This window comes from Molossus molossus, unplaced genomic scaffold, assembly GCF_014108415.1.
Source record: "Molossus molossus isolate mMolMol1 unplaced genomic scaffold, mMolMol1.p scaffold_m16_p_6, whole genome shotgun sequence".
NCBI lineage: Eukaryota > Metazoa > Chordata > Mammalia > Chiroptera > Molossidae > Molossus > Molossus molossus.
Window position 1 is genome coordinate 69,771,471 of NW_023425399.1, and position 15,783 is coordinate 69,787,253.

At 36.6% G+C, this 15,783-nt stretch overlaps 1 protein-coding gene across 2 annotated transcripts in view; it reads left to right on the top strand.

The window, feature by feature from the left end:
- MYOM1 (myomesin 1) overlaps positions 1 to 15,783 on the top strand; it is a 173,005-nt gene that overhangs the window by 14,572 nt on the left and 142,650 nt on the right. For both annotated transcript variants that reach the window (XM_036244934.1, XM_036244935.1), the window contains exon 3: positions 13,165 to 13,305. In XM_036244934.1, the coding sequence (XP_036100827.1) occupies positions 13,165 to 13,305 (141 nt within the window). The remainder of the gene's footprint in view (positions 1 to 13,164; positions 13,306 to 15,783) is intronic.

Consider the following 15,783-nt stretch of genomic DNA (forward strand, 5'->3'; position numbering starts at 1 on the left):
ATGTCAGTAAATTTCAAAGGTGATGTTGGTCAAACTAAATTTATGCTTGTATTTTACAAAAACCTTTTTCTGCAAAGTGTATTAACAAAAGATGGGCTTTTTTCAGTCTCCTACTTGTTCACTAACTTTGATGTTCTCCTGAGACCTACATAAGTGTCCAGAGTGGGAAACCAGAGAATGGAAAAGGTCGGTAGAAAGTGTTGAGGCTGACATGATGCCAATATCAAAGGAAGAGCACAGAACAAAAATGATCTAATTCAAAAGTATATCCAAAAGAACTTTTCCACAAAAGCCTAAAGAAAGTATTTTCTTTCAAGAGGATGAAGTGTGGCTGATAGAAAAGTTGACATAAGAAAACAGAATTCAAACTTCAAGTGCTTGTTCCTGACCCTCCTGGAGGTTTTGAAGGTGAAAGAAATGGAACTTTAGGAACCAGAAGTCCTGAGGAGTGGCTGACTAAATGAGCAATGACAGCCAAGAAAGGCATTCTTGAGAAGCTGTCCCATAGTTCATGAAAATCACTGTTCTTCCTCCTTCTGGTAAACAGCTGAGCATTTTGTTTATCAGCAACAGTACTAAGTTGTAAATATATATAAAGATTTAGTTTTAAAGGAAAAAAGTTAGAGTAATAAAAATGAGTTCAGCTTTTTTATGGCCACTCAATAAAGTCTAAGAGCAATACACAGATAATTCAGCAATCAAAATTAAGCTTTACTTTTTTTTTTTATCCTCACCCGAGGACATTTTTTTCCATATTTTATTCAGATAGAGTGGGAGGGAGGGAGGGAGGAAGGGAGAGAGAGAGAGAGAGAGAGAGAGAAACATTGATGTGAAAGGGACATGTCAAGTGGCTGCCACCCGCAGGGCCAACCAGGGTCGGGGACAAACTGCAACCAAGATACGAGGTACACACCCCCAGCAGGAACCAAACCTGGGTCTCTCTGGACCGCAAGCCGACGCTCTAACCACTGAGCCAAACCGGCCAGGGTAAGCTTTACTTTTTAAGCTTTGGTACATACAGCTCATCCTGGGATGTCTTCCCTATCTTTCACTATCCAGCTTTTCACAAAATTTCCAATAAATCCAGACAGAAATTCTCTGCCAAGCCTGTGAATTCTAATTTTGTTTGCACTAGTTTTTCTGCTTATCTGCCTGCCTTCTTCTGTCCTTGCATTCTTTCTTCCTTGATTGACATAATACAACATGCCAGGCCTGGCAGCATGTACTCCCCTACTAGATATAAAGCTCTCAGAAAATGAGGGCATTTGTCTCCATGTCCTCCTCCCATCCCAGTGTTAAGCACAGTATTTTTCACACAATGAATGCTAAATAAGTTTCTGTCTAAAAAATAAAATTGCTATGGAATGTTCAAAAATAAAACCTGAAAATTTCAGTGGTACTATAACGTATAACACAATCTAAAAGTCTGTTGTTCCATGTTTGAAGTCAACTTACTCCTGTGCTTTCTGAAGTATCAGCTGGTTTGTATGCTAAGTTTATGTTCAACTTTCTAAGGAACTACTCCATTGTTTTCTAAAATAGTTATACCATTTACTCTCCCATAACAATATATGAGGAGTCCAGTTTATCACATCCTTGCCAATATTAGTTATTTTGTCTTATTTATTATAGCCATTCTAGTAGGTGTGTAGTGGGATCTTGTTATGGTTTTAATTTGCATTTATTTAATGACTAATGATGTTGACCATTTAAAAATGTGTTTATTAGCCATATGTATATCTTCGATGAAATGTTTATTCAAATCTTTTGCCCATTTTATTTGTTTTTTCTGCTTGTTGTCAGTTATTTAAATATTTTACATACAGTCCTTTATTAGATATAAGTTTATGAATACTTTTTTTTATTCTGTGCCTTGTGTTTTCATTCTCTTAACAGTGTTTTCCGAAGACCAGAATTTTTAATTTCAATGAAGTTCAATTCATCAGTTTTTCTTTTTGAATCATGCTTCTGGTGTTATATCGAAGAACTCTTTTGCTAACTCAACACCATAAAGAGTTCTTTTTATCTTCTAAGAGTTTTATATTTTAACTTTTATATTTAGAAATATAATATATTCTTAATTAATTTTTGTGTGCGATGTTGAGTAAAATTATAAATTCATCCTTTTGCATACAGATATACAATTGTCTTAGCACCATTTGTTGAAAAGGTTATCCTTTCACTTATTAAATTTCTTAGCACTTTTATCAAAAATTAATTGACCATGAATGTAAATGTTTATTTATGGACTCTTCATTCTGTTCCATTACTCCATTGCCTGCACTTACTCCAGTTTTACAATGTATTTTTTTTTTTTTACACTAATTACTCTGGCTAGAAACTCCAGTAAAATATTGAATAGAAGCAGCAAGAACAATATTGAATAGAAGCAGCAAGAACTTGTTTCCAACTTTAGGAGGAAAGTATTTAGTTTTTACTATTAGATATGATATGAGCTATAAATTTTTCATATATGGCCTCAATCTGGTTGAAGAAATTCCCTTCTATTTCTATTTTGTTGAGAGTTTTTAACATGAATGAATGCTGAATTTTTTCAAGTATTTTTTAAATCTATTAATTGATAATGTGGTTTTTGTTTTTTATTATATTAATATGGCATATTACACTAATTGAGTTTTCGAACAATGAATGATAATAAATAAACTTTGCATTCCTGGGATAAACTCCACTTCGTTTTAGGTGTTGCTGGAATCAGTCTGCGTGTGTGTGTGTGTGTGTGTGTGTGTGTATTTATCCTCACCTGAGGACATTTTTCAATTTTTTTGTTCAGATAAAGTGGGGGAGAGAGAGAGGGAGAGAGAGAGAGATGGAGAGAGAGAGAGAGAGAGAGAGAGAGAGAGAGAGAGAGAGAGAGAGAGAGAGAGAAACATCGATGTGAAGTGGCTGCCACTCGCATGACCCAACCAGGGACAGGAACAAACCACAACCGAGGTATGTGCCCTTAGTGGGAACTGAACCTGGGTCTCTCTGGACCTCAGGTTGACGCTCTAACTGCTGTGCCAAACCGGCCAGGGTGCCAATATATTTTCAAAAGGATTTTGCCTCTATGTTAACAAGTAAATTGGTCTGTAGTTTTATTATAATGTCTTTGTTTAGTTTTATTAAAAATTGATTTGATAGAGAGATAGAGGAAGGGAAAGAGAGAGAGAAACATCGATTTGTTGTTCCACTTATTTATGTATTTATTGGTTGCTTCTTATATGTGCCCTGACGAGGGATCAAACCACAACCTTGGAGTATTGGGACTATGCCCTAACTGATGGAGCTACCTGGCCAGGGCTTTTTGTTTAGTTTTGATATTAGGTAATACTGGCCTTATAGAGTGAGTTGGGAAGTGTTCCCTTGGCCTCTCTTTTTGGAAAAAAAAAAAAAGGAGGGGGATGATTGGTATTGTTTCTTTAAATATTTGGTGGAATTCCTCAGTGAATGAACTTTTCATTGTGGAAACATTTTAAATTACCAATTCAATTTCTTCACTTGTTATTGGTCTGTTCAGATTTTAAAAATTTTCTTCTTGAATTACTTTTGGTAATTTGAGCTTTCCATTTCATATAAGCTGTCTAATATGTTGGCTTGAAGACATCTATACAGTTTCATTGTGAGCCTCTTAATTTCTGTAGTGTTGGTAATGTCTCCTCTTTCATTTTTGATTTTGATAATTTGTGTCTTCTCTCTTTTTTTGTCGTTAATCTGTCGTTTGTCAATTTCTTGATCTTTTAAATGAATCAACTTTTTTATTTCAATGATTGTATCTATTGTTGTTCTGGTTTTTTTTTCATCCTCACCCGAGGACATTTTTCCATTCTTTGTTCAGGTAGAGTGGGAGGGAGAGAGAGGAACAGAGAGAGAGAGAGAAACATCGATGTGAAAGGAGCACATCGAGTGGCTGCCACCCGCACAACCCACCAGGGCCGGGGACAAACTGCAACCGAGGTACGCGCCCTTAGCGGGAACCGAACCCGGGTCTCTCAGGACCGCAGGCCAATGCTCTAACCGCTGAGCCAAACCGGCCAGGGCTTGTTGTTCTGTTTTCTAGTTCATTGATTTCCCCTCTGATCTTGATCCCCCTTCTGCTTATTTCATATTTAATTTTTTCTAACTTCTTAAGGTAAAAACTTAAGTTATTGATTTGAAACCTTATTTTTTAAATATAGATCCATAAAGCGATAAACTTTCCTCTAACCACTGTTTTAGCTGTATCCCATAAGCTTTGATTATGTTGTGTTTTGTTTTCATGTAGTTCAAAATATATTCTAATTTCCCTTGTGATAATATTTTTGACCAATGAGTTATTTAGAAGTATGTTGTTAATTTCCTGATAATTGAGATTTTCTAAATTTATTTCTGTTATAAATTCTTATTTATTTTTTCTGTTGTTAGGGATTATCTTTTATATGATTTAAATCTTTTAAAATTGATTGAGCTTCTTTTGTTGACTAGTAGGTTAACTCTCCTAGAACATGTTGAAAAGACTATGTACTTTTTTGCCATTAGGTGAAGTATTCTAGAAAGGTCATTTAGGTCAAATTTCTTATATCCTTGCTAATTTTTGTCTAGTTGCTCTATTAATTTTTAAGAATGAAATATTGAGGTTTCCAACTGTTTTCAATTCCTTCTTTCAATTCTGTCACTTATTGCTTCAAGTATTTCAGGGCTCTATTGGTAGGGCTCTGCATATAAATTTATAATTATTATTTTTTTTCTGAGAAATTGACCCTTTTATCATTGTAAAATTTCCCTTTCTGTCTCTAGTAATTTTCTTGATTTAAAGTATATTTCCTTTGACCTTAATATATCATTCCAGCTCCTATGGTTTTTATTTGTATAGTATATATCTTTTATCCTTTTACTTTAACACATGCAGTAGTATGTGTGTGTGTGTATATATATAACATAGTATATATAGAGTTCAGTACTATTCACGATTTCAGGCATCCACTGGGGTTCTTAGAACATATGACCCATGGGTAAGGAGGGACTACTGTCTGTGTCTTAGGATTTAGAGTACACCTCTCATAGCATCACGTAATAGTATTTTTTAGAAAACTAGTTTGACAACCTCTCCCTGTTTCTTGGAGTTTTTAGTTTATTCTCATTAATAAAATTACTGATGCAACTGGAGTTGTGTCTGCTACTTTTTTTTTTTTTTTCTGGGAAGCATTGCTTCTGATGAAAAGTCAGCCATTACTATATTGTTCCCCTGTATGGGATGAATAATTTTACTCTTGCTGCTTTCAAAGTTTCTCTCTGGCTTTGGCTTCCAATAGTTTGACTATGATATATATGGGTGTGTATTACAGTTGGTTTTGTTGATAATCTTGGATCCATAAATTAATATTTTTCAGCAAATTTGGGAAGTTTAGAATATTATCTTTCAAAATATATTTTCCTATCTTTTTGCTCTTGCTACTCTTTCAGGTACTATTGTTATTCACATATTGGTATGTTTTGTTCCATAGATCTCTGAGGCTCTATTTAATTTTTCTTCATTCTTTTATCTCTCTGATTTTTAGATTGGATTATTTTTATCTTCAAGTTTACTGATTGTTTTTCTATCTAAAAATATGCTGTTGAGTCCCTTTTTTTTAATCCTCACCTGAGGACATTTTTGCCTTTTTCTTCAGATAGAGCGGAGGGACAGAGAGAAAGAAATATCTATGTGAGAGAGACATTGAGTGGTTGCCACCCACACGACCCCAACCGAGGCCAGGGACTAACTGCAACCAAGGTACATGCCCTTAGTGGGAACTGAACCTGGGACTCTGGTCTGGAGGCCAACGCTCTAACCACTGAGCCAGACCAGGAAGGGCTGTTGAGTCCTTTTAATAATTTTTTATTTAAGTTGTACTTTTAAACTCCAGAATGTCCATTTGATCCTATTTTATAATTTTTCTGTGTTGACATTTTCTTTTTTTGAATCATTGTTGTAATACTTTCATTCAATTCTTTAAACATAGTTTTAAAAATTAGTCTTTGAACATATTTATAATTATTATTTTGAAGTCTTTGTTTGTTAAATCCAACTTCTGGGACTACCTAGAAACAGTTTTTATTTACTCCTCTTTTCTGGTGGTGTGGGTTACACATTTGTTGTTGTTAATCCTCAGCCGAGGACATTTTTTCATTGATTTTTAGACAGAGTGAAAGGGAGGAAAGGGGAGCAAGAAACATTTACATAAGAGAGACACATCGATTGGTTGCCTCCCGAACGACCCGGACTGGGGTCAGGGATCAAACTCACAAGTCAAGTATGTGCCCTGACAGAGAATCAGCCAGGAAGATGTTTAGCCAACTGAGCCACTCTGACCTGGCACACTGGTAATTTTTAATAGCTCCTCAGATTATTCTAATGGAAAGCCAGAGTTGACAAGACATAGGGAGAAACCAATAATGCAGAATAACCATTTGCTTATAGGGATGTATGATGCTGGGTTTGGGAGCAGTGGCAGCAAAGAACAATGCCCACACCCATCATTTTCCTGAAACATGTCAATAGGTTGTTAGAATATTTTCAGAAAGTAATACAGTCATTAAGCAGATCATACTTAACATAAGTATGAATAAATTACTCATCCCAGGGAACCTGGGACAATTTCCCATAATTATATGGTGATTATAAACATAACTTTAAGAAACAAGTATTTTCATTCATGTAAAGTTTAATATGTTTTTTTATGTTTTATTTTCAACTGGAATGTGATGATTTTATAACTTCAATTTATGTGAATAAATTCAGGAATAGCAAATCAACCTCAGAGTCATTATGGGCAGTATGATATGGCATTATGGTGTTCAGAATAGGGAGTTCACAAAGACATACACCATAGAGGTGTAGGAAGAAATATTAGCACTTATGTTTTGTTTTGTTTTTAATTAAATGTAGTCTTCAAAATTTTTTAGTTGATTGATTGTTTCATAAAGTGAGAATGTTTATCCAGTAGTATATGCATAGAACTTATAAAAAATCAAACATATATAGGTGGCATGCTCCCAATATTCTTGGATCAAGAATACTCAATCACTAGTATTTGTGGAAAGAATTCTAACCTAAATGGGAGCTCGTTCTCAGTCAGTTACCAACTTGCTGTGTGAACATGGACAAGTTTCAAAGATGCTATAGGTCTTCCACATCTATAAAATGGTACAAATATCCCTGAGATTTCTTCCAGCTCTGGAATTCTATAAGTGGTTTTATTCTTACTTTTTCTTTCAAGAATAATTGTGAAGTTATAAGAGCATAAAATTATCTTTTTTATTGTTGTTCATCATCTGAATTGAATGCAAGTATAAGCTTATTTCTTAGTTCCTGAAATATTTCCAGAGAAAACTCTTGTTTCCTTGACTATATCCCTTCTCTGTGGTGCTGCTGGTCGTAGGTATGATATTGTCATACGCATTATTATTATTTTTTAATCTTCACCCAAGGACATCTTTCCATTTTTTGTTGTTGTTGTTGTTCAGATAGAGTGGGAAGGAGAGAGAGAAACATCGACGTGAAAGGGACACATACGAGTGGCTACCTCCCACAAGACCCAACCAGGGCTGGGGACTAACTGCAACCAAGATACGTGCCCTTAGCGGGAACCAAACCCGGGTCTCTCTGGACCACAGTCTGACGCTCTAACCGCTGAGCCAAACCAGCCAGGGCATCATATACATTATGATATGACTTTAAGTTCTGCTGACTTTATGCATATTAACAGAGGATACAACACAACACATAACAGAGGACATAACACAATACATATTAACAGAGGTCATAACTAATTCATCTGTAACTGTGTCTAGGTATGAGTGCAGTATGCACATCTACCTAGACACAGTTACAGATGCATGAGTGCAGTATGCACCGTGCAAGTCAGTCCTTAACTACTGCTTAATTTCATTGCCTTTATAAATTGAAATTCAGAAAGTCTCAAGATTTAAGCTGAGTACATAAAGAACATTAAATGTAGTTTTAATAGTTAAAAGACCCACACAGACTCATACATCAAGTTTAGTATTAGTCAGAAACTGACTTATAAGACAGAGGATTATTTTTAAAAAATTAGATGAAACCAAAAGGCCAAGAGGTTAATAAACCCTTATATAGTTCTTTAAGTTCAAATAAATTTCAAATTTTACATATTCTATTTTACCTCCTCTAAAAACATTGTTCAACTTTAAAAACCAATAGAGTAAGATGTTAGACATCAGAGTTCATGGGCCATAGTTAGACTATTGATGGTTTTTCTTCAAATAATTAGTTACACTTATTATATAGTCAGTTCCTTAAAACTTTCTCTGAGTCAGTTTTGTTTGCTAGCTTTAGTAAATCATTATTACTAAATAGTATAGTATTTTAATATCTAATCCTCCACATGCTCCTTTTTAAAATTATAATTCAAAGCTTGAAGAAACTTTAAAAGCATAATAAAGATTTTTTTCCCCTAAATAATTTGGATTTGCTAAATAATACTGTGCGTACATAACAAACATCGATTGGCTGTCTCCTGCATGCCCCCTACTGGGGATCGAATCCACAACCCAGGCATATGTCCTGACCGGAAATCGAACCTGCAATCTTTTGGTGTATGGGACGATACTCAACCAACTGAGCCACACTGGCCAGGGCCGTAATGTTTTTGATGAAGCCTTTTGTTCCAAATGAAATATGAAATAGAAATTGATTATAGTGTCATGAATCTTTACCATAAATTTCAACTATTAAAAACCTCAGTTGCTGTGATTTACTTGTGAGAAGGGAATTATCGTAGGTAAATTCTGTGTAATAAATATATCATTTTAAAGATTTATCTTAAAGAGAAAATGACAGGAAAAGGGACAATAGCAACACAACAAAAAGAATAAGTTATTCTTTTCTTTAAATCTTTATTGTTGAATGTATTACAGATGTTCCTCATTTTTTTGCCCATTGACCCCCTCCTCCCCACTCCTGCCCCCCTCCCGCCTCCCTCCCACCTTTTCCCACACTGTTGTCTGTGTCCATTTGGTTATGCATATAAATTCTTTGGTTTATTTCTTCCCAACCCCAATCCCCCTTCTCTTTGAGGTTTGTCAGTCTAGCAACCAATTTGTTCTTCTTAATCCCTTCACATTTTTCACCCATTCTCCCAACCCCCCTCCCATCTAGCAACCAACAAAATGTTCTCTGTTTCTATGAGAATGTTTCTGTTATGCCTGTTCATTTTGTTTGTAGATTCCATTGTCAATAAATATGTATTCATTGCCAATTTGTTTGTTCATATATTTTATCTTTTTCTTCAAAAAGACCCTTCAACATTTCACATAATAATGGTTTGGTGCTGATGAACTCCTTTAACTTTTTCTTGTCAGGGAAACTCTTTATATGACCATCGATTCTAAATGACAGCTTTGCAGGATAGAGTAATCTTGGTTGTAGGTTCTTGCTTTTCATCACTCTGAATATTTCTTGCCACTCCCTTCTGGCCTGCAAAGTTTCTTTTGAGAATTAAACTGACAGTCTTATGGGAACTCCCTTGTAAGTAACTAACTGCTTTTCTCTTGCTGCTTTTAAGATTCTCTCCTTGTCTTGAACCTTTTGCATTTTGATGATGATGTGTCTTGGTGTGGGCCTCTTGGGGTTCATCTTGTTTGGGACTCTCTGTGCTTCCTGGACTTGTATGTCTGCTTCCTTCACCAAGTTAGGGAAGTTTTCTGCCATTATTGTTTCAAATAGGTTTTTGATTTTTTGTTCTCCCTCTTCTCCATCTGGCACCCCAAAGATGCGAATGTTGGCACTTTTGAAGTTGTCCCAGAGGCTCCTTACACTATCCTCATATTTTTGGATTCTTTTTTCTTTTTGCTGTTCTGGTTGGGTGCTTTTTTGCTTCCTTATATTCCAAATCAATGGTTTGTTTCTTGGCTTTACCTACTCTAGTATTGAATCTGTGTAAATTATTCTTTATTTCAGTTAGTACCTCCTTCGTTTCTGACTGGTCCTTTTTAACGCTCTTGAGGCCCTCACTAAGTTCACTGAGGTTCTCACTAAGTTCATTGAGCATCTTTATAAGCAGTATTTTGAACTCAGCATCTGTTTGTTGCTTATCTCTATTTTGCTTAGGTCTTTTCCTGGGGTTTTGTACTGTTCTTTCAGTTGGGACCTGTTTCTCTGTCTCCTCATTTTGGCTGCCTCCCTGTGTTTGTTTCTATGTACTACTTAATGAGAGGTATGGGGCTAGCTGAGACCAGATGCTGCTTGTTTGAAAGGATTTAGGAAAACCTGAAGCAGGATCCAAGACAGGACAATCCTATGGTTAAACAACTGGCAACAGCTTGGGTGGGCCTGAAAGTTGGGTGGGGCAGGGCCTCAGGGAATCACCAGGGGGGGCAAACAGTGTGAACCAGATTGCTGGAGTCCCAGATATGGTGACTATCTGCCGCCCCAGGGAAGGGCTCACCAAAGGAACAAAGGCCTCTGACAGCACGCTTGTCCCAGAGAAAGCCCCCTCTCCAGCCCTCGCTCCAGTGCCAAACAGCTCAGTTCTTCCCTGTATGTCTCTGGCGCCCCTTGACCTGCCTCCCCTCCAATCTTAGAAGGAGAGAGTACGAGTAATTCCGTGCACGGGCCCTTTAAGAAGAGCTGCCTGGGGCCCCAGCCACCTCAGCCTCCCTGAGCCTCAGTTCCCACTGGTTTTTCCAGCCAGAAGTTATGGGGACTTCTCTTCCTGGCACTGGAACCCTGAGCAGGGCGCCTGGTGTGGGACGGGGACCCTCAGTCCTTAGGGAGGACCTTCCCAGCCAAGGTATCCTCTTGATTTTTATCCGCTACACATGGGTGTGGGACCAGCCTGTCTGCCTCCGCCCCTCCTACCAGTCTCGATGTGCCTGCTTCTTTAATTCCATAGTCATAAGCCTTCCATTCGGCTCGATGTTAGGCGGCTTTGAACCACAAGTTATTATTCTTTTGATGTAAATAAATGTTACAAATATGAGCTCATAAGTATATGACTGTAAACAGTAGAATGAAAGTATAGTAGTTCCCCCCCCCCTTATTTGTGGTTTTCTTTTCTGGGTTCAGTTATCCATGGTCAACTGTAGTCCAAAATATTAAATAGGAAATTCCAGAAATACACGATCATAAGTTTTAAATTATGTACCATTCTGAGTAATGAGATGACATCTCAGGATGTCCTGATCCACCCCATTCTGGAGGTGAATCATCCGTTTGTCCAGAATATCCGTGTTGTATATATTCCCCACCTGGTAGTCACTTAGTAGCCATCATCTTGGTTATCAGATCGACTATATGGTATTGCAGTGCTTGTGTTCAAGTGACCCTTATTTCAATTAATAATGGCCCCAAAGCACAAGAGTAGTGATGCTGACAATTCAGATTAGCCAACAAGAAGCTGTAAACTTTGTCATAGGTATGTATACATTAGAAGAAAACATAGTGATAGGGTTCAGTACTATCCATGGTTTCAGGCATCTACTTGGGGTCTTGGAACATAAACCCCATGGATTGTGGGAAGGACTACTATACGGAGAAAAAAAGCAATAACAGAAAAACAGGAGAAAAATTAAAAAATGCAAATGTTCTATAACTAGGGAAAAAAAGAAAGTCTTAAACACCATAATTAATTTTATTTTGTAAAGTAATGGAATAAAGGGGTGAAGGAAAATACCACTTTAAACTTAGACCTACATAAGCACAGCCTGTACTTTGTAACCTGTTGGGGGTAGCTTGTAGTCCTTATGCTGCTGCCTGGAACGGCCAGCTAGGAACAAATTTCACTGAGGTTTCCAGTTGTAGCTAATCCAAGTTTGACTTCAAGGCTCTAACCTTTAGTTTTAATGCTAATCATATAAGAGCTAGATATTCAACCTGGGGTAAGATGTAGTTAGTGGGTGAGGAAGAGATGGGCTGTTTCTATATTGCCACTCCTGTCCAGGGTTTAAAGGCAGTACCCACCCTTCCCCACCAGGTTGAGAGCCACTGTGCCCCTGTACTTCCTAGAAGTCCTTACAGTTCTGTGCTATATGTTTAGCAGAAGATAGGTTTATTTGCATTATTATGTATCCATTTTTTATTACATACTAGGCAATCTCCTTTGCTTTTCCCAATGCTTTTTAAAGATTAGAAAGGGTGTCAAGGTTTGGACAGTTTGGAAGGTTTTTCTGTGTCAACTGGGAAGCTTGTTTTTCCCATGTCGTACCACTCACATACTTTATTTGTCTTTTCAAATTTTCTCTAGACCAGAGGCCATTTTAATATTAACTTTTTATTTTGGAATTGTTTCAGATCTACAGAAAAATTAGAAGGATAGTACATAGAGTTCTTGTATGGCTCCTTATTGTGAAGATCTTTCTTCACAATGTAGACCAGGGGCTTTAAACCTGAGTTCATGGATTGACTTCAGGAATTCCGTGAACTCATGAAATATGTGCCACCTTGTGTAGGTTTGAATGAAATGCATTTAAATAAATTCAAGAATTATAACACTGTACTTTTAGTTTTATCAATCCTTTTTCTCTGGGTGCAATCTGATACATTTTTTTTTTTTTTGGCTTATTGGAACACTGTCTCCAAGTGCCTACTTGCATCAGTGTGTAAGGGTAGATTTTTGTGTACAGCAGAACTGAGGGTTCTTTATCCCACTATACAATTTTCTGAGTCATTTGATACTGTCTATTCACATGAAATATATTAACTCTATTGTTTGACAAGCCCAGTGCTCTTTCAAACAGATGAGTATGTCTATACTACATTAAGTCCTCCAAGCTGAACCTAGGGGCCCTACATCTGAATTGCCTGAAACTGTTCACTATTCAGAATATTTTGGATTTTTTTTAACTTCCCCAAAAGATTTGGATACACAATGTATCCAAACCATATATATATATAAATTTTGAATGTTAACTTAACAGCAAAAGGTATTTGGAACTATTATAAAAACACTGCTGTTTTTCTTAACACTTAGGAAGAAAGCCATGAAATTACTATAGGCCTATTTTTCGCATGTGTCTACCTAGAGGTCTTTGGCACTCACTTTCATTCTAAAGATTAAAGATAATTATAATGTTAGAGATCTAGGATTCTGTGAAACCCGCCCCCTACTTTAAACTTCATTTTATAAGAAGTACATTTTTTGTTATTGTCTAATAACGCTCTTATTTCAGACTTACAGATTCCAGTCTAATGTTAGAAGATTATTCATCTAAATTGAGCCCCCAAACAAAGAGAGCCAAGAAGAGTCCTCTTTCTGGGGAGGAGAAGGAAAATCTGCCAAGCGACTATATAGTGCCCGTTTTCTCAGGACGGTGAGTATGTATTCTGTTCCTGGCCTTGATTATAATGAAGTGGAGAGTAAGTGTTATCAAGTAGTAATAATAATAGCAGCTACCATCTATTGAGCATGTAGAGAGATGTCTGAAGAATCTTGAAACTGCATTGAGGGAGCTGTGTTCATTGTTAAAGTCTTTGCCATCACATAGGATGGCTACATGAGAAAAGAGAATGATTAGGAACTTAATTCTAGTTATGTAACTAGAAGGAAAGTTTTGGGGTGCTGGTGATTGAATACTATATCTAGTCACTATAGAGTAGAAAAAAGGTTCAAAATTCTGATTCTGGGTGAACTAAAAATATAAAATAAAATGATATGTTTAGGTAGATGGAAAATATCTTGGTTGCCTGTGTAATTTTAATTATTATTCGTTAAGAGGAAAATAATATTAGATAATGTAGACTAACTAAAATAATTATATGCCTGGTTTATACTTGTTGAGTGTACAATAGATTATTTATTTGAGCTAAATATCAAACAAAATAATCACTGAATCACAAGTCTGCATAATGCCACATTTCTGTGTTTATAATATAAACATGTTTTTGAATGATAATAATATCCAAAGGATTCTTGAAAGGAAACTTGTCCAAGACACCAAATTAAAGTTTATGGGGAACTTTCTTAGCTTTCCCCTGTTGATTTTCTTTTGAATGGAGAACTATTAACAGAACTAAGGTGATACTTAAAATGAGGTCATTGTCTCAGGGCAAATGCTATCAGGAAATTCAGTAGGCAATAATGTGGTTGTGATTTTTGTTTTCCTGTGTTTTTCTTCTCACTGCTCTCTGATGGCTCCTTTCTGAATTGTTTCAGAGGCTAATGTCATAATTGCTCTGAACCGAATTAGGAAGGTAAGGGAATAAATAATATTCCATTTTTAGCTTTTTATTTGATACCTTTGAGTGTTTGATACCTGATTTTTTAAGTGAACTCTCCAGAGAAACATGCTTATATTTCTAAGTATGCCTGCCTAGACGTAGCCTCTTCACAGTTAGTGTAATATGTGCTCAAACTTGCTGTAGGAGATGGCTAGGGGAGAGAAGTGAAATGTTTTATTTTCTGCTTTTTATCCCGGTGTTTTAAAAATTATTTAAGCTCTGGCCAGTTTGGCTCAGCAGTTAGAGCGTCGGTCTGCGGTCCAGAGAGACCTGGGTTTGGTTCCCACTAAGGACATGTACTTCGGTTGCAGTTTGTCCCCGGCCCTGGTAGGGTCATGTGGGACGCAGCCACTCTATGTGTCCCTTTCACATCGATGTTTCTCTCTCTTTCTCTTCCTCCCACTCTCTCTGAACAAAATATGGAAAAATATCCTCCTTGGGTGAAGGTAAAAAAAAAAATTATTTAAAAGCCATCAACTTAGCATTAACCTTCATGGCATCCCTCTCTACCTGTATGGGCATGAAATGAAGCTTTTCACTGTCTTCTCTTTGCCCTTCCCCACCAAACAATTTTGTTTCTTCCAGGCCAGTCTCATGAAATGGTCATTTACAAAATAAACTGTGATAAAAGAAAATGTGAATAAAAAGTTATCTTCTAGGTTTTATTTCCAGTTCTCCTTTATTTTTTATATGGAGACATCTCCTATATTTTATTACCATGTTGAAAATAATACTTCATAATGATGTTGACAGTATTGGTAATCTAAGAAGAAAATGGAAAAGAAATGAATATTTGTTGAGTACCTTTTGTTTTCTGGGAATCTTACTAGGTACTTTATATAAATAATCTTGCTAAATCCTCAATACAGCTATGGAGAAGTATTCATATATCAATTTTTGGAGAAGAAAATCAAGGCCCAGTGACTTGCTGCAGTCACATGGCTGGTAGTAGAAGAGCTGAGAGTCCCCTCAGCACTGGCCAATGCAACATACATGCACTCTGCAACCATAGTGTATTTCTGGAAAACACCATTTATTTGGATGGCACTTAAAAATTGCACTTCTTACACTGAAATACTTTGAATCTACTGTGTCAGCCATAGGTTTTGAGTTGAGACTATCAGAGATAGAGTATTGGAGAGGTTTTAAATTCATTTAAAATTGGTAGCAGCATATTTTTGTCAGCATGTTAGCATCATATTATTTTTTTATAAAATTAATTAATTAATTTATTTTTGTTACAGATGTTTTTCCTTTTCCCCCACTGATTCCCTCCTCCTCGTCCCTCCCTGCCCTGTCCCCAGTTTTGTTGTCCATGTCCATTGTCCATGCATACATGCATATATGTTCTGTGGTTTATCACTCCCCCACCACCCCCTCTTCTGGGGATTGTCAGTCTGTACCCCACTTCCACGTCTCTGGGAGTACCTCATTCCTCAGACTGTTATGTGTTCATTATATTCCACAGATAAGTGAGATCATATGATACTTGTCTTTCTCTGTTTGGCTTGTTTCACTTAGGATAATACTTTCCAGGTCCCTCCATGTCTTCTCAAAGGATAAGAGATCTT